General features: G+C 36.4%; 1 protein-coding gene across 1 annotated transcript; it reads right to left on the reverse strand.

Annotated features, from left to right (window-relative positions):
* Positions 1 to 14,157: 14,157 nt before the first annotated feature.
* Positions 14,158 to 18,255, reverse strand: LOC107839586 (zinc finger protein GAI-ASSOCIATED FACTOR 1). Its single transcript, XM_016683131.2, has 3 exons — positions 17,728 to 18,255; positions 16,139 to 16,538; positions 14,158 to 14,976 (listed from the first exon to the last, which is right to left on the reverse strand). Exons 1-3 carry the CDS (start codon positions 17,879 to 17,881, stop codon positions 14,316 to 14,318), a joined length of 1,215 nt encoding a protein of 404 aa, XP_016538617.2. The 5' UTR covers positions 17,882 to 18,255; the 3' UTR covers positions 14,158 to 14,315.
* Positions 18,256 to 18,742: the final 487 nt, after the last annotated feature.

The raw sequence follows: 18,742 nt of genomic DNA on the forward strand, positions 1-18,742 counted from the left end.
GATGTGCGATCTTAAATTGTTGACACACTTCTTGCATCAAATGACTATTGAAATTGGCAGCATTATCTGTAATAATCATCTTAGAAATTCTAAATCTACAAATGATATTGGCATGAACAAAATCTACCACAGCCTTCTTTGTCACAGACTTGAAAGTTACTGTTTCTACCCACTTTGTGAAGTAGTCAATGGCTACCAAAATGAATCTATGTCCATTTGATGCCTTCGGCTCAATTGGTCCAATCACATCCATTCCCCAAGCCACAGACGGTCATGGAGCGGTCATTGCATACAACTCAACAGGAGGAGAACGTATCAGATCACCGTGCACCTGACATTGATGACACTTTCGAACAAATTAAATAGAATCCCTCCACATAGTAAGCCAGTAATAACCTGCTCGAAGAATCTTCTTTGATAAGACATGACCGTTCATATGCGTCCCGCATATTCCAGAGTGTATTTCAACCATGATTGCCTAAGCTTCTCTTGCATCTACACACCTCAAAAGTCTCAGATCTGGGGTTTTTTTATATAAGATTCCCCCACTTAAGAAAAATCCACTAGCCAAACGCCTAATAGTCCTCTTTTGATCGTTGGTGGCATATGCTGGGTATTTTCCTGACTGAATGTACCGCTTGATATCCAAGAACCAGGGTTCTCCATCGAGCTCTTCTTTAACCGCATTACAGTAAGCATGCTGATCACGACTTTGTATATGCACTGGATCGATGTAGGCTTTATCAGGATGTTGGAGCATTGAAGACAGAGTTGTTAAAGCATCAACAATTTCATTATGAATCCTTGGAATATGCCTAAATTTTACTAAATATGCCTAAATTTTACTAACACAAACTGTTGACATAGCTCCCGTAAGCATTGTCGATACGGGATGAGCTGCAAATCTCGCGTCTCTCAATCGCCTTTAATTTGATGGACGAGTAAATCCGAATCTCCCAACACCAATAATTCTTGGACTCCCATATCAACAGCTAACCTCAAACCAAGAATGCAAGCTTCATACTCTGTCATATTATTAGTACAGTAGAATTGAAGTTGTGTTGTTATCGAGAAATATTGTCCCGATTCAGAGATAAGAACCGCACCTATTTCGACTCCTTTCATATTGACAGCTCCATTAAAGAACAACCTCCAACCTGGATCAGCATCTATAACGACTTCATCGATATACGATACTTCTTTGTCAAGAAAATATGTTTTTAATGGCTCATACTCTTTATCGATCAAATTTTCAGCAAGATGATCTGCAAGTCTTGGGATTTCATGACGGTCCGAGTCACATGTACAATGTCGAACTCGGTAAGCAATATTTGCCACTTTGCCAATCGACCCGTCGGCATAGGCTTCTGAAAGATATAACTTTAAAGGATCCATGCGGGAGATAAGATAAGTAGTATAGGATGAGAGATAATGCTTCAACTTCTGTGCTACCCAAGTTAGGGCACAACACGTCCTTTCAAGAAGAGTATACCTGGCCTCATATGCGGTGAACTTCTTGCTAAGATAATAAATAACCTGCTCCTTTTTGCCTGTGACATCATGTTGACCCAGGACACAATCGAAAGAATTGTCCATGACTGATAAATATAAGATCAAAGGCCTACCAGGCTCCGGGGGTACCAGCACGGGCGGATTTGACAAATATCTTTTGATTGGATCGAACGCTTCCTGACATTCTTCAGTCCATTTTTCCGTAACACTCTTTTTCAGCAACTTGAATATAGGCTCACAAGTGGTTGTGAGTTGAGCAATAAACCTGCTAATATAGTTCAGTCTACCAAGCAAACTTATTACCTCCGTCCTATTCTTGGGTGGAGGCAAATCCTGGATGGCTTTGATTTTCGAGGGATCCAATTCAATCCTCCGATGGCTGACTACAAATCCCAATAGCTTTTCCGACAGAACTCCAAATACATATTTTGTCGGGTTGAGTTTGAGATTATACCTGCGAAGCCTCAATCTACTCATGCATCATATCATGAAACATAGTGGTCATGACTCTCATGTATGTTGCTCCAACATTCTTCAAACTGAACGAAATCACTCGATAACAATAGGTGCCCCATGGTGTGATAAAATACGTCTTCTCCGCGTCTTCATCATCCATAATGATCTGGTGATATCCGGCATAGCAATCCATAAAAGAGGCAACCTCGTGTTTAGTACAGTTGTCAAACAAAATATGGATGTTGGGCAGGGGAAAATCATCTTTCGAACTTGCTCTGTTCAAATTTAGGTAATCAACACACACTCGAATTTTGCCATCTTTCTTTGGTACGGGAACAACATTGGATAACCATATGGGATAACGAGCTACTCGAATTACTTTGGCTTCAAGTTGTTTCGTGATTTCCTCTTTGATTTTAACACTTACATCAGTTTTAAACTTTCTCAACTTCTCTTTGACAAGAGGGAACACGGGATCAGTTGGCAATTTGTGAGCCACTAATTCAGTGCTTAAACCAGGCATATCATCATAAGATCATGCAAAAACATCCTTATAATCAATTAATGCTTGAATCATTCCCTCTTTTAGCTGTGGCAAAGCATGTACACTGATTTTAGTTTCCCTAACATCTTCTTGATCCCCTAGATTTATTAGCTCAGTCTCATTCAAATTAGGATTCGGTTTGTCTTCAAACTGTTCCAACTCTTTGCTTATTTTTTCTAGTGCCTTTTCTTCATCATATTTCCATCCAGCTTCATTACATCTTGATTAATTTGGATTTTAAGGTCAGGCTGAAAATTCCGCATGCATGTTATGTCATTAGAATCAGCATAAAGAGAATTGTATATAATAAAAAAGAAAAATAAAATATATTAGACACGAAACAAAAGGGACATTGGATTTTATTAAAATAAAAATAGATAGAAGGATTTAAACATAGATGCCAACATAACATAAACAAACTAAAATCCAAATTATAACCCTAAAATAACTCGGATAAACAGAAAGAAAAACAAAATAAACTACCAAAACTCCCTCCTGACGGGAAGAGGAGTGACTTTTCAATTATTGAGCCGGACAGCTGGACCTATGAATTGCACATCAGCCATGCTGGTACCTTCTCCTGCTTCGACCATATCAACATCAATAAAAGGGTTCTAGCAGTCATCAACCAATTCAACTTCAAATTCCACATGCTTCGTGACACCGCTCTTAACAAATAATTCACTGAGTAGTGGCATTGGGCGAGGAAGTGACCATGTTTTCTTTTTCTTTCCCTTGGCTTTCTTTAGATCTTCAGCCGTAGGCTCAAATCTCAGGCCAAATATGCCCACGTTCTCTCTCGGACATATGGGAAGAACTATACCGTGCAGAGACGCTCCCAAACCTTTTCCTGGCTCAAATTCGTATTTCCAAAGTTCGCTCACCATCATGATAGAAGCGGAAGATAATTGCGGTCCCAGTATAACCTGTCATTCAAGGATACGATTCACTGGTACTGTATCAAAAATTTGATAGACGAATGTCTCCTCTACGTTATTTGCTTCAATAAGAGACAAGGGAGAATCTTTGTAGGCGAACAAATCTCCTTCACTATGAATAACCACTTCTTTCCTGTCATGCTCAAACTTAATCATTTGGTGCAGTGTAGATGCAACCGCCTTGGCCTTGTGGATCTACGACCTTCCCAACAAAAAATTGTAAGAGGAGTTTATGTTCAATACTTGAAACTCTATGGCGAATTCAATAGGCCCTATGATCAACATTAGTTTTATTTCGCCAATGGAGTTTGATTTTGCACCATCGAAAGCCCTGACACGTACATTGTTGGGCCCGATCCTGTCAGCACCAATATTCAACTTTTGCAAAGTAGAAATAGGGCAAATATTTGCACCTGAACCTCCATCAATCATAACATGAATAACGTAGAAATCTTCATACTTCCCTGTAATGTAAAGGCCCCGGTTATGCCCTGTACCTTCAACAGGCAATTCATCGTCAGAAAAGCTGATCCGATTGACCTCAAAGATTTTTCCGACCATTTTCTCAAGCTGGTTGATTGTAATCTCCCTAGGAACATATGTTTCATTTAATACCTTCAGTAAAACATCACGATGCTCCTTGGAGTACAACAACAAAGATAAAAGGGAAATTTGAGCAGGGGTTTTCTTCAACTGGTCTATTATGCTCTGGCAATTTCATCTTTTTTAAAAATTCTTCAGTTTCTTCTTCGGTGATAGGCTTTTTGATATATGACGGTCCACTCACCGTTGGCTTGGACTTTCTTAAGCTTTCAGGCACGAAGCATCTTCCTGACCTAGTCAAACCCCCTACCTCATCTACATCTTCCACTACTTATTTCCCGTGATAGGTCATCACAGTCCGCCCATAATTCTATGGAACCCTTTTCGTATCAACTATCAGAGGTTGGGTCACTGGTTTGAGGACAATAGGCACTGCCAGTGCTCCTTTCACCGTTAAGATGGGTTGAATCAGAGCTCCCACCACTGTCAACTTAGGTTTATCATGACTTAAATCAACATACCTTCTGGCGCCTTGTACTGTGATCAGGGGTTTCTTTGTGCTTTCTTGGGCTTTATCTTCTCTCATTCCTTTCGGTTCAATGACATTGCTTTCAAAGACTCTGCTACATTCATCGATTTCTCCTCAATGGTCTGTACCTTGACAATAGGCCTATAACACCTTGAAGACTCTTTCTCATCATATATCAATTCTAACATATTGGTTTCAGCATGGGTTGGCAACGGATTCTGGTTAATGTTTGGACCCTCCGGGGCCTGGACCAGCATCTCATTTGTGTCAATTAAATCTTGGACAACTCTCTTTAAATGCCAACATTTCTCGATATCATGGCCTGGCATGTCAGAACAGTACGTACACCTTAAAGAATAATCGAGATTCCTCGGCGGTGGATTTGAGAGCCTTCCTTGAATTAGGCTTAAGACCTTCAACTTTCTCAACCTATCAAACAAGCTAGCATATGACTCCCCAAGAGGTATGAATTGATTTTTGACCGCCTTCTCTTTCTTATACTCGGGCCTAGGTTGAAAACTGGGTCTGGAGGGGTTTTGGTAATTTGGTGGAGCGAATGGGCAATTTTGTGGAGCTTGCGCGCGCCACTGTGGGTAAGAAGGGGTTTAGGCATATGGTTGCGCACTACATACTGGGTACAGGGGTGGTGGAATGGAATATAAAGGGTTTTGTGGAGGGTAGTAATGGTGGGGAGGAATATATGGAGCTTGGGCGTAGACTTGAGCTTGGGATTGGGGATAGGGGCGAGGTAGTCTTTTGAGATAGGAATGGGTTCCAGGTACGATAGTCGTCACGTCATCTTTCTTCTTTTTACCTCCGAATGCACCAGATCTACCTTGAATCGCTTGTGTGGTGGCTTTTAATGCGGCAAAATTCACTATTCGGCCGGTCTTGATTCCGTCCTCTATCATCTCCCCCATTTTGAGGACTTCAATAAAAGATTTTTCCATTGCCGGAAGTAAATGTTGAAAATAGGTTTCATCCTGTGCCTGAGTGAAAACTTCTACCAACTTACTTGCTTTCATTGGAGGCTTTACCCTGGAGGCCTGTTCACGCCATCTTATCGCATATTCCCTAAAACCTTCAGTGCTCTTTTTCTTCATGTTGACTAAGGATTTTTTGTCCGAAATCAGGTCGATGTTATACTAAAAATGTTGAACGAATTCAGAAGCTAAGTCATCCCAGTTGTTCCATTTATCTATATCTCGATTGATAAACCATTTTGAGGCTAGATCAGAAAGACTCTCGCCAAAGAAGACCATGAGCAGTTCTTCCCTTCCTCCTGCAGCCCTCAACTGGTTGCAATAACGTCTCAAGTGCGCCACGGGATCACCGTGTCCTGCATACTTCTTGAACTTGGGCATTTTAAAACCGAGGGGAAGGTTGATGTCTGGGAACATGCAAAGATCTTTATACGAAACACTCCTATAATCTCTGATTCCTTGCAAATTCCTCATAGCCTGTTCTAAACTTTTCAATTTCCAGGCTACGATATCCTGTTCCTCTGTTGTGATAGGTTTCTACGTATTAAATGGAAATGCAGGCGGCTGAGTGTACCCATATGGTTCATTCATTTTCAAAGTAGGCTTCGGGGCATAATACTGACTATCGGGAACCTTCAGTACCAGCTCACTGGCAGACCTAGGGAACGTCATTGTAGGATGCACAACATATATTGGGGTTTTATGTGGTGGCAAAGCCACGAATACCGGTGTGATTAGTGGCGCTGGCTAAGCAGCGGGTCTTGATTGGGGAGCTTCCAAGGGCACACCAGAACTGCCAGGATAATAACGTCGCGGAGTGAATTCTGGCGCGTGCTCAGGTGACTCAGTAGGAGCAGAGAATTGCGCATGAGAGAGCGGTGGGCAGTTAGAGATATTCCTAAGACCTTCAGGGAGCGGAGGAGGAGGCATTCCGCTGACCCATGCCCGATGTAAATCTATCAATTGTTGCCTGAGCATTACTACCTCATCATTGTGTTCTGAACTTTCTTCCCTGTGATCCTAATCCGGGTCAATGAGCAAATTTTCAATCTCCCTGCTAGCCATGGCGAGCTTTGCTTTGGATCTAGTGAAGTATGGGTGACTAGCCAGAGTGCTGGAAACCTACCACTGTTATCTGAAAGAACATGCTCATCAAAGACGACATCCGTTAGGATTGAGGCACATAACAAGCATGGGAATCACATTGGTAAAATTTTCCTAAATTCATGTTCATTTCTACCAGCTTTTGAGGGTAGCAAGGTCATTTCAACATCATCCCAATTTTTATCTACACTTATTTTTATCTACACTTATTATTATTATTATTATTATTATTATTATTATTATTATTATTATTATTATTATTTTCGTATCCATCTCTGTTCTTTCCACTTTTTCGTTATCTACCTTTATTTTATCATTCTTTATGGCTTCTGTTTTTCTTTAAAAGAGGAAAAAATAATGAAAAACAATGAAACAAAATGATTAGATCGAACCCAAAAGTAGGTTGCCTACGTATCATGTTGTACATGAATCAGATCTTGTGTAGTTCGGGCAATTTTGTCAAAATGACCAATTAAACTCTTTTTTCTTTCTTGAATCAAAGTGTCAAAAGAATTGACGAAAATCTTGTTGCATTTTTTTTTTGGTTTTAAATCTCTATACAAAAATGGAATCTGTGATTACCAAGGAAAATCCTTTTTGGGTTTTCGATTCTTGAATTTCATGTGAAAATGAAACTTGAACCTATTAAAGGAAAATCTTTTTGTAGTTTTCTTTTAAAGACGTATATGAAACGCCTACTCTAAATGGAGAGTGAAGAAATATTTTTGGATTTTTTCAAATAAGATCTCCGAACCAACAATAGGCTGCCTACGTATCTCACTCCCGAAAGAGGAGAATCAGGGGTACGTAGTTCGTCCAATTGGACAATTAACGATTAACTAATAAATTGACCCTAACTTAAGAGACACAACCAAAAACAAAAGAATAAAAACTTTTTTTTTTATTTTCAACTAGACACTTTAACTAATATTGACACCATCAATTATGAAGAAAAAAAAAATCTTTTTGATATTTTTGCTTTTGACAAATAAGTAGAAAAGGCAAACAAAACCCTCTTTTTTCCTCTTTTTTTTTTTGAATTTACGATACTTTGAGAAGACAAATGCAAAACGTAAAAAAAATCTTTTTGAGTTTTTGGATCGTGAAGAACAGAAGTCATAAAGAACTCTAAAATAAACTACGACACTCCTTTTGATTCATTCTTTTCGACTCTTTTTTTTTTCAAATCAGTCTGTCAAATGACCACGTTACCCTTAAAGATGCAACAGTTAGCACGTAGGAATGCTTTAGAGGTGAGTCTCCTACAAAGGGCTATGTGGGTCCCGCTAGGTCTCCGTATGATGCACATAAGCATGACCTAAAGGCTGACCTACGTTGTGGTTCACTAACAAGGCTGTTCGGGGGAGCGTATGGTTGATAGTGGCTGTTTTTCTTTCCACCAAATCCATAACACCGACGGCTCCCCCCTAAAATAAGGGTGACTCAACTAGAGGTCGTGTACAACACGTGTACTATGGACTTGTTGCAGAAAGAAGGTCGGGGGGTAGATACATGATGGCAGATATAAAGCGGTAACACATAGAATAAATACTATAAACAAAGAGCATGAAAATGCACAAAAGTGAAAACAATAACACAAATAATAATCACAAACAATGCTTATACACTCGTAATGCCAAACAAAGCCGATACGACTCCAAAATATAGCTCGAATTCTGAAAACTTATCATTCTCCCCAGCAGAGTCGCCAGAGCTGTCACACCCCTTTTTCGACTCCGAAAAGATTATGATAGTTTAAGTTTCGAAAGGGTTTTTATTATTAAAGTGACAAAGATGAAATTTTTTTTCGAAAAGGACTTTTAACAATCAAAACTCAGAGTCGCCACTTGGCATAAATTGCGTGTGCCAAGTCACCCTTGGATGTCCTTTTTCAAAATCATTTGACTCTTTAAACTGATTTGCGCACAGAGACTCCGGCTAAGGAATTCTGTTGACCGAGGGGAAGGTGTTAGGCACCCCTCGATCCCGTGGTTCAACCACGGTCGTTTGGTAGAATGTATCGACTATTTTGACAATACAAAATGTATAAATCACGCAAAAGCACGCAAAACAATCAAACAATAAACAAACAAAACAATCCAAAATGTAATGTCTAGTCCAATTATACAGTCCGGAGTATATAAAAAAATGCAAATAATATAAACCTACGTGTAACACCCCGTACTTAATTACGTGCATTAGCCATTGTTATATGTGTTGGAGTATATGTTTTGATCCTAAGTTAGGTATATATGAGTTTAAGTATGAGTATTGATTATTTTGAGATGGTTTCAAGTGTATAGTTTGATTATAGGTGTATAGGAATCGACTTTATTTATACCGGAATTTTCCCGTCGATGGTTCCATACGAAGGTTATTGAATAAGCTTTCCAACGATATAAAGTTTTCCAAAAATGGATAAGTTTAGGATATAAGCGAGCACGTTCGAAACTTTAAAACGGTGGCCGGGATGTGAACAGTAAAATGTGCAGGAAACTACTGAGGCCTGCCAGTTTTTTGGGTCAACTTTGAACGATCATAACTCCCTCAATATAATGAACTGGGAGAGCTACCACATATCAACAGAAAGATCTTTGAGCAATGAAATTGGTTTCATCCAAATCCAACATCTGAGTAAGGAGTTATACTCGTTTTACTTCAGCCTCTCAAAACAGATTTTTAGGGTCAACTTCAAACGATCATAACTCCTTGTACAGGACGAACTGGGTGGCCTAATTTATATGGAATGAAATACCTTTGAGTTATCTTTCTAACGATACCAATTTCACCCAAATCCGATATCGGAGCAAAGAGTTATGGCCGATTTACTTTAGCCTATCAAAACAGTCCACCATGGACAGATTCGGATTTACTTAAATTTTTAAGGGCAATATGGTCATTTTCCATCACCTCATGGACGAAAATTGGTCATTATATACATATACTTAGCCTTATATCCACCATTTATCATCCAAATCATTGAAGAATAAGAAACCCTAGCCTAAGTTCAACTCCAATTATCTTGTGATTCAACCGTAGAAAATCCAAATTGATTCCGTAGTTGTGTTCACCGTCTCAAGGGCTTCGAGAAGCACTCCTTATTTGGGCCAACAGGACTTCGAAATCAAAAGGGCCATTTTTTGGTAAGGATGTAAATTATGTTGGTGTTATTTATATGGATATGTATATATATATATGCATGTGAGCATAAGAAGTATGTTATTTGATTGTTGTTGAAAGAAGATTGGAAATGATGTTGGATTATTCTTGTGCATGGTTGGATTATGTTAAATTGTGAAGGAATTTGGGGTGATGATGTGGTATTGATGATGTGGTATGAAATGATGATTATATATATACACACACATAAACCTATTGTTCAAGTTGGTTTTTGGAATGTTTTGCAAATATTGGTAGTATGGAATTATGGAAGAGAATTGTGGTGTTGGGTTGCTAATATTAAATGCCAAACATTTCATTGTAGATAAGTGATTTGTAAAGGCGGGAAGTTGTGTTGAATTGGTATCTGAATCTACAACGAGGTATGTAAAGCATACTCTAACAATGTTCTTTGGCATGAAAACACCAATGTTCCATCAAGTAAGATTCCGAGGTTGTCCAAAAACATGTATTGTTCTACGTTACCAACGAAGTTGTTTCCATCCTATAAAGTGTCAAAATGTTCATTGATATACCAAAAGGCTCTTATTTCATTGTTGTGATATTGATGATTCTGAAACATATTGTTGATGTACCAATGAGTCCTTATTACATCGTTATTGTATAGAAGGTCTATTACTTGGTTCCTATTGATGTATCATTGTTTCAAGGTATCAAAAATGTGGTGACGACCGAAATAACAATCTCAAAGATTAATTGAACTAAGTGATGAAAGTTCCCTCTTATCGGGTGGTATCCCAGGGGCATAAGCCTAGCATGGGTCGATCCCTATTTATGTGTTTATGGGTGGTATCCCAGGGGCATAAGCCTAGCATGGGTCGATCCCAGTTGATATGTACTGGAGGCATCCTAATGGTCACAGTACAGTACAGTAATGATTACAAAGACGATAAGAACGAAGGTAAAGTGATTGAATAAATACAATGTACAGGTTGTCACAAGTTCTAGTAAGTGTGGTCCACTCCTATTACGACTTATTCACTTGTTTCTGATTTCTATTGAGCTCCTATATCATATGTGATTATTTACAGCTTTACATACTCAGTACATATTTCGTACTGACGTCCCTCACGGGGGACCTGCATTTCATGCTGCAGGCACAGGTACCTCAACTCATACACCGCACAAGTAGGAGCCAGGTCATACAGCTATTGTTGGTGAGCTCCAGTGTGCTTCGGAGCTTTCCGAGTCGGTTCCTTATGTTTTGTTATTGTACATGAGTCCCGTGTGGGCGGGGGTTTGTCCCGACCCTAGTTATGTCATGTATATCCTAGAGGCTTTGTAGACATAAGGAAGGGTAAAGTCATGGAAGTTTATATAGTAATGTTATATTTGTATATGTGGTGGCCCCGACGGCCAAGTATATACATATATATATTTGTGTGTGTTGTGCTGATACAGGTAATTAGATCCTTCTATATGCAACGAAGTGCTGTCCAATTTTTGGTGACATATAAGTGAAAGTACAGGTATTTGAACGGGTTCTCCCGGGCCTTCTCGGCTTCGGGTGTCAGTCCGGCCCGATGGGATTTTGGGGCGTGACACTACGCTAAATTAATTTTAAACTAATGCTCTACCTAACGCCTTGGGCCTTCATCACGAACGTCCTCCGGGTACATGATACCTCGGGGCATTCCCCGGTGAATAAATATATACAGATACTTCGGGGCATTCCCCGGCCAAATTATACAATTGAATTAAATGCGACAAAACAAAACCATTCCAACACATATTTCAAACATGTCATCAATCCACCATGCCTAAATTTTCCTACCCGAACCTACCATTTGCATATCCATTCTCGACTAAAGACATAACTCTATCACGTTTCATATCAACAATAAATCGAAATTAATGAATCTATCCTTTTTATCAATCTTTCAATTCTCACCCCTCAAATCCTTTTTCAACGTAAAATTTGAACAATCAATATCACGATTTCAACAATCCACAACTATTTATTCAATGCAATGAAGTAGAACAAATCAATATCACTCAATGTTCAGTCATGTCTCACACCAAATCAAATATATATGACAAAATGAAGAAGAAATAGAATTAGACCTTTCGATGACAAACTTTCGTTGACAGTAATACTTAAGAAAACCCAGCTACCAAACCTCCGATAGAAATACCTCAACAACAACGAACACCTCAATCGGAAAAAACTCCCAAGCTCGGTATCGCCAAAATTGAAGCTCTAAACTGGTTGTGGGAAGCAGATTAATACAAAACGGGACCCCAAGACTCAAAACAGTAGCAAACCGATGAACCACTATATGTTTCAACGTATTTCCGGCGACACAGTCATTGGAGTAAATAACTGGACGCGACCTCTACCTCATTTCAATGCGTGTCTCGATTTCCAGTGAATCTAAGCTGAAAACAGAGAGAGGGTGACCTGTTTTTGGCATGAATTTGGGTCGAAATGAACTAAAGGTACTATTCTCCGATTGGATTCACCAGAGCAGTAGCCAAACCATGGCTTTCGATATATCTGGCAGCTAAGACGACGAGTTTCCGGTGAGTTTCGCCGGAGAATTCAACCTCCGTCAACCCTTTTTCTTGGTTCCCTCTCTCTCCCTCCCGTGTCTCTCAATCTCTCACAGATCTCTCTCTCCACCTCTCTCAGTCTTTGCTATTTTAGTGTGTGTGTACGTAGTGTTTTTCCATGAGAACTGTGTGTGTGTGCGTTACTGTGTAGAAGAACAATACCTGGGCGTGTTCTATTTTTTGTGTTAATGGTGATTTTTTGCGTGACCAAGAAGAAGCCGATGGTCAGTGGAAAAGAAGCGCTTTTTTTTTCAGTGGTCTTTTCTGTGTGGGTATATATATAAAATGGTCCACGGGTAGGGGTAGAGGGTAGGGTAGGTGGGGTAGGGTAGTGAAGTGGATTATTTTGATTGGATAGGTTGTTAGGATAAGATGTAGGGGTTAGGATAGGATAGAATTTGTTAGGGAGTTTTTTTTTTTTATATTTTGTGAGGGTATAATAACATGGATGGGGGTACACGGTAGGATAAAGTAAAAATAGGTAAAAGTAAATAAAATTGAACTTTAAGAGGACGAAATCATGTGTCCATATGGGGCTCCATTTTTTTTAGGCTAAAAGTTATGTTTTAAAATAAAATTAAATTAAATACAATTGTATAGAAATTGTATAATCCTTATATAGAATATGTATGTAAATAAGATATATGGATAGAAATTAGATGATATGTGTATAAGAAGTATATCGTTGTTGTATAAAATATGTATCTCAATAACAATTGCAGCTAAAGGTTGTAAAAAATGTGTATATAAATTATATAATTGTTATATAAAATGTGTATAGAAACTGTATAATTGTTAAATCGAATGTATATAGAAACTGTATAACTATTGTATAGACATGTCTTTTGTATATGATCTATATAGAAATCATATTATTATTATATAGAATATGTATATGCATAGAAAGTGTTTAGAAGCCGTATCATTGATATTTAAAACTGTATAATGTATCATTGACTTCTCTTTATTTTTTATTTTTAAAATTTCACTCTTTAATTATTGTTTTTTTTGTGTTATTTTGTTTTTCTTAAAAGAAAAACTGCAAATATATATATCCTTTGATACAATCTTTTTTTTATTGTGTTTGCCAAACACATTTTTTAATATACTTAATTACTAAAAAGAGGAACAATTAAAGGAGTAGATTTCTTAAAAAGATTAAAGAATATGCATAGAAAAAGTGAAAATAAGTTGGAAGAAAGTAGCATTTTAAACATAGCAACAACAACAACAACAAAAATTAACAAAAAAAGAAAAAAGAAAAGGCAAGGCTACTAATTGAACAGTTGAATTCATAGGTCATTCTAACGTCATTTGTTTGAGCTAAACACTAAAATTATTTGAATTTATTTTGAAGAAGTAAGAAGAGGAATGAAATTTTCGATGAAATTAGAAGACCAATGTTATTGACGAAGAAGAAGACAGTAAATCGGTATGATTAATAAAAGAAAAAATTATTTTAAAGAGAAAATTGAGGATGATTAGTATTTTGATCTTAACTGTCATTTATTTTTAAGGGTATGATATTTCCTGTTATTTCTGATCAAATTTCCTTTAACTTTGTTCCATTAAACAAAAGCATTGACCTACTCCAAATATTAACCCGCTATAACTTACTTTCTTTTATTTTCAGGAAGGCCAAAATAACTTGTCTTTCCTTTGATTTTGCGTTTTGCCTAATTAATTAAAACTAAATTGTATTACATTAAAAATTTATCCGCATCCAATATTTGTAAAAAAATCATATATATGTTTGAACATAACTATTACGTACTACTTTAATATAGTTAATTAATATATTTGCTCTTCGTCAAATTACTCAATCATGATAATTTGAATTCATTTGATATAAAGTATAAACATTCGATTCGATTTCACTAAGCATTTACAATCCAAAATCCAGCATGGGATCAAATCAAACTATCTAACTTCAGTATTATATAGCAGAGAATTACTTGGTTGAATTAATTATTTCAATCATCCCACATGGAGTTCATTCCTTGAATACTTTGTTGACCAACTTCTTTTTGCTGTTCAAAACTCATCTCTTGCTGCTGCTGTTGTTGTATTATTTCATGTAAATTCCTCTGTCTCATTCCTCCTATCCCAAGAAAATCAAGAGTCAAGCTATCATTATTACTACTACTATTTTGTAACATAGACCCAGCAAATCCATGCACAGAAGTGTTCCCTATTTGTGGTTGAATTTGATCATGATCACTTATAATTGGAATTTGCATGCCATTAAACGGAGAACGGTAACTTTTTCGTGCCACGTTTATTGAAGAGTTCATGTTACTGCTCACTGTTGCACCCATTTGAGCTGCTTGTTGTAACAATGCTGTTGCTGATGACATATTCGACGAATTTGTGCCTAATTGACCATAGCCAGAAGAAGAGGAAAACATGCTTCCTGCCATATTGCTTAAGGACGTTGGAGGAACTTTTATGTTTGGATTGCTGATTTGTAATAAGTTCAACATGGAAGTGTTGGATATAAGTTCAGGGCCTAATTGGGTACTGCCAGTGCTAGTGGCTGCAGGTTGTGTGGTTGAAGCTAACACTTGGTTTACTTTGTTATTTTCTTCAGCCAGAGCATCACAAAAGGCTCTATGAGTCACAAAACTATCCCTCCTGCATTATAAAATAGGCCATGATCAATAGACAATTTACATACATGTAGTGATCAAATTAGAAATTATTAATATATACAGGACGGCCCAAATAATATTAATTAGTCTTCTAATGACAGTCTACGACAGGTTTAATAATATATTATGTAGCCAAACAAACATTTCAGAAGTCAAGTGTTTGCGGTGATGACCAAAGAAAATACTAATTAACCTCTGAAACAAGTTGTTTAATTTAATATAATCTCGCTATTGTTATCAGTTCTAATTTGTTAATTATTATCATAGGTTTTAAATATTTATTGCAGCCAGACAAACATCAAAAGTATGATCTCATGAACTATTGGTTCCAATGTATTAGTCATTTTGTAGGCTGAAATTTTTGTAATGTTAAAAAAGTACAAATATCGAAAAGCTAAGTCTTCCTATGTAAAAGGGTACTTGCTGAAGTGTCGATGACACTAAGAGTTAAAGTAAAATGTCGATATGCATGATAAAGGGTCCTACATCTTTGTTAGAATATGCTGTGCTGAAATAGCTACACTTTCTAACACAAGTTTAAGTCAGGTAAAAGAGATAAATTTCGGGTCTAACACAAGCTCAAAAGGTAGCTTTTGGAATTTTTCAAGTTCATATAAATGAGATTAATTATCCATCTCATATCAGATACGAGACTGTTAACACTTCCCCCACATGCATGTTTAGACCAAGTTAACTAGCAGTATGAACAATATAAACATGAGGTCCAACATTGTTGAATAAAGAATCGGGATGAGAATGACTCTGATATCCTTAAAAGAAATGCATATTATATTGAGCTTAACTCAACCCTAAAAGCTTATAGGACGAGGATTATCCAAATTCATATGCATATTGAGCCTAACTCAACCCCAAAAGTTTATAAGACGAGGATTATCCAAATTCATATAAAGAAACCAATAATCCATCCACGTGGGAGACTAACAAAGTCTCGTTAGTTACCTACAAGAAAATCATGTGTTTGACTGACTGATATATTAAAGGACGATAAGGGCTAGCTAGACACACGTTAGATCGAGCGTGCTAAAGATACAATTAGTTAAGTAAGACAATTTAAACCCTTCTCTACAGTTTAAACTTTTAGACAAGATGATCGAAAATTTGAGTAAGTAAATTGTTATATTAACCTGGAGAAGATGGTACCACAGTCACATTTGTACTCCTTGGTGCCACAAGTTTTCAAATGGGCTTTCCAGTCAGATTGCACCGCATACTTTTTAGAACACTTGTCACATTTCCATTTCTTTTCACCATGTTTACGTGAAAAATGTTTCTTAATCCCTGTAAGATCTCCAAGAGCACGAGCAGGATCATGGTGAACACATGAGCTTTCTGGGCAAATATACACTCGTTTTTTAATCTCATGATTGCTTGTTTTTTGCTTTAATTTCCATGGTAAATTGTGTCCCCTCCTGTGTAATTGAAGATTTTGTTCCCTTTGGAAGCCTTTGTTACAGACTTCACAGATGAACCTGTTGGTTGCCATTAGGGTTTTTGGTGATAAGGCAATAACTTCAGCACTAGGATCTGTGCATATGTCAAACAAATTTTATTATTAATTAGCAACTAATTATAACTTTATACATATATGAAAGAATAATATAATAGGAGTACTATATATATCATTATCTTGTTATAAAGTTAAATGAACGACTTTTCTATAGAACAACTTTTATATATCTTCTAGAAATTTTGAAATATTTACATGTTTGAATGATTATAAAAAGAGAGAAGACTTGGACAATATGGCAATATCCATATTGCATGCACAGGATATATGTGTAGAGTTCCTTTCATGAAACATTAAAAAGCAAAAAGAAAGGAATAGTAAGTAATATATGAATATTGCCATTATATTTTAAGACAACATGCAACAGTTTACTCCAATTATTGAATCAATAATTGAAGTATTCGACGCTTCAACTACCTACATATACTTATCACTTATTCACTTTCCAGTCTCGTTTTAATTAATTCTTTAAACAATTAATATACTACTAAAAGGGAAGTAAAGAAAATGAAATGGGTAAAATCCAAATCCTTTTCTGCCTGGATATATCTATCGTCAAACAAATCAAATCTTCTTGCCGGCCATATATATTTTACTTGTGCCAATGACGCTTAAGAAGTAATAAATGGGGTGATCTTTTATTGTATTATTCATATTAATGTGTATAGTCTCAACTCTCAAGTCTCAATCGACTTGGGAATCATTAGGGTCGGGGAATGGGTAGTTAATGTTAAGGATAAATATGAAAAAGTTATTTTTCTCTAATATATGCTAAAATAACAAGTAAAATAATTATTTTTTTTAATATTTAGCATAGTAAACAAGTAAAAGTGACTAAAAAAAATATGTATTAGAGAGTGATCCAAGTACTATGTATATGACTAGCCAATTATTTGTAACACAAAATCAATCTGAAAAGCTATTGTCAATGTGTCCCAATTTTCGTTTTGATTATTGAGAATGAAGTTTAAGAAAGAACGAAAAATACTTACATAAAACAGTAAATTTAAAGTTCAACTATTTCTATAAAAACAATCCTTATAATGCATATATAGTCTAACTTGGGACAGACCAGAAAAGAAAATATGCTATTATATAAATTTAAATTGAGACAGAAGGAGCAATTAGATCAAACCATCATAATCATGAAACGTAGCAAAAGTAGCGTAAAACCTCAACACAAGGTGAAGTAAAATTAGAATTTACCAGGATTTCCAGGTAATTTCCTTCTCCTTTTGTTAGGACTGGGAAGAGGTTGTTCTTGATGAACACTAGATCCATCACTTGTAGTACTAGACAACACGTTGGGAGTTTCATCTGCTTCTTCAGTACTACTATTCCCATAAGACAGGTTTGACATTACAAAGAGTAAATTAACGAGACTAATGAAATTATAAAGCTGCTGAAAAAGGGTGGTAAAAAGAGATCCAAAGAAAAAAAAAAGAGCCTTCTCAGCTTTAATTTGTTCAGCTTCTGTTTGATTAATGAGTCTTTATCTCTTTTGGATATTTTTGCTTCTTCAATTTGGCTCCTTGCTTTTATATATATTGAGGTTTTACAAACTAACAAAACTTGGGATATTTTCTGTTTACAAGAGAAAGACAAGAACCAGAAAATTCTCCCTGATTTCTGGTAATTAAAGAAACAAATGAGAGAGGGGTTTCTTTTTTGAGTGGGTGTGGGGTGTGGGGTGTGGGGTGTGCGGGGAGGTTCTTGATATGACAAGATGGACACAAAGATATTGTAATTTGGCCTTGTTGCATATAGGGGTGTTCACGGTTCCGTTAAAAACCAAATAGAACCGTAATCCAAATTAAATCGATTAAAAAATTCGATATTTGGTTTGGTTTGGTTTTAAATTTAAAAAAAAAACGATACTTATTTGTTTGGTTTGGTTTTACTCTAAAATAATCGATAAAATAATCAAACCAAACCGATATATATATATATATATATATATTATAATTATTTATATATCATTCATAAATACAATATAAATATTTGTTACATTTTATATTTTAATTTAATCATGATTTAACTTTAATCGTAATACATTCAGTCATATGTTTTCATCCAGTTGATAGTACCTTATGAGATTCTAAATGAATTTTGCACTTTGAATAACAAATGATACTAATTTTGAAAATAATATCTTATTGTATATTGAAATTTACAGCTAATATTCATTAGACTATAGACAATCACGAATTTTAACTTTCTT

Source organism: Capsicum annuum, unplaced genomic scaffold (assembly GCF_002878395.1).
Source record: "Capsicum annuum cultivar UCD-10X-F1 unplaced genomic scaffold, UCD10Xv1.1 ctg4021, whole genome shotgun sequence".
NCBI classification, from domain to species: domain Eukaryota; kingdom Viridiplantae; phylum Streptophyta; class Magnoliopsida; order Solanales; family Solanaceae; genus Capsicum; species Capsicum annuum.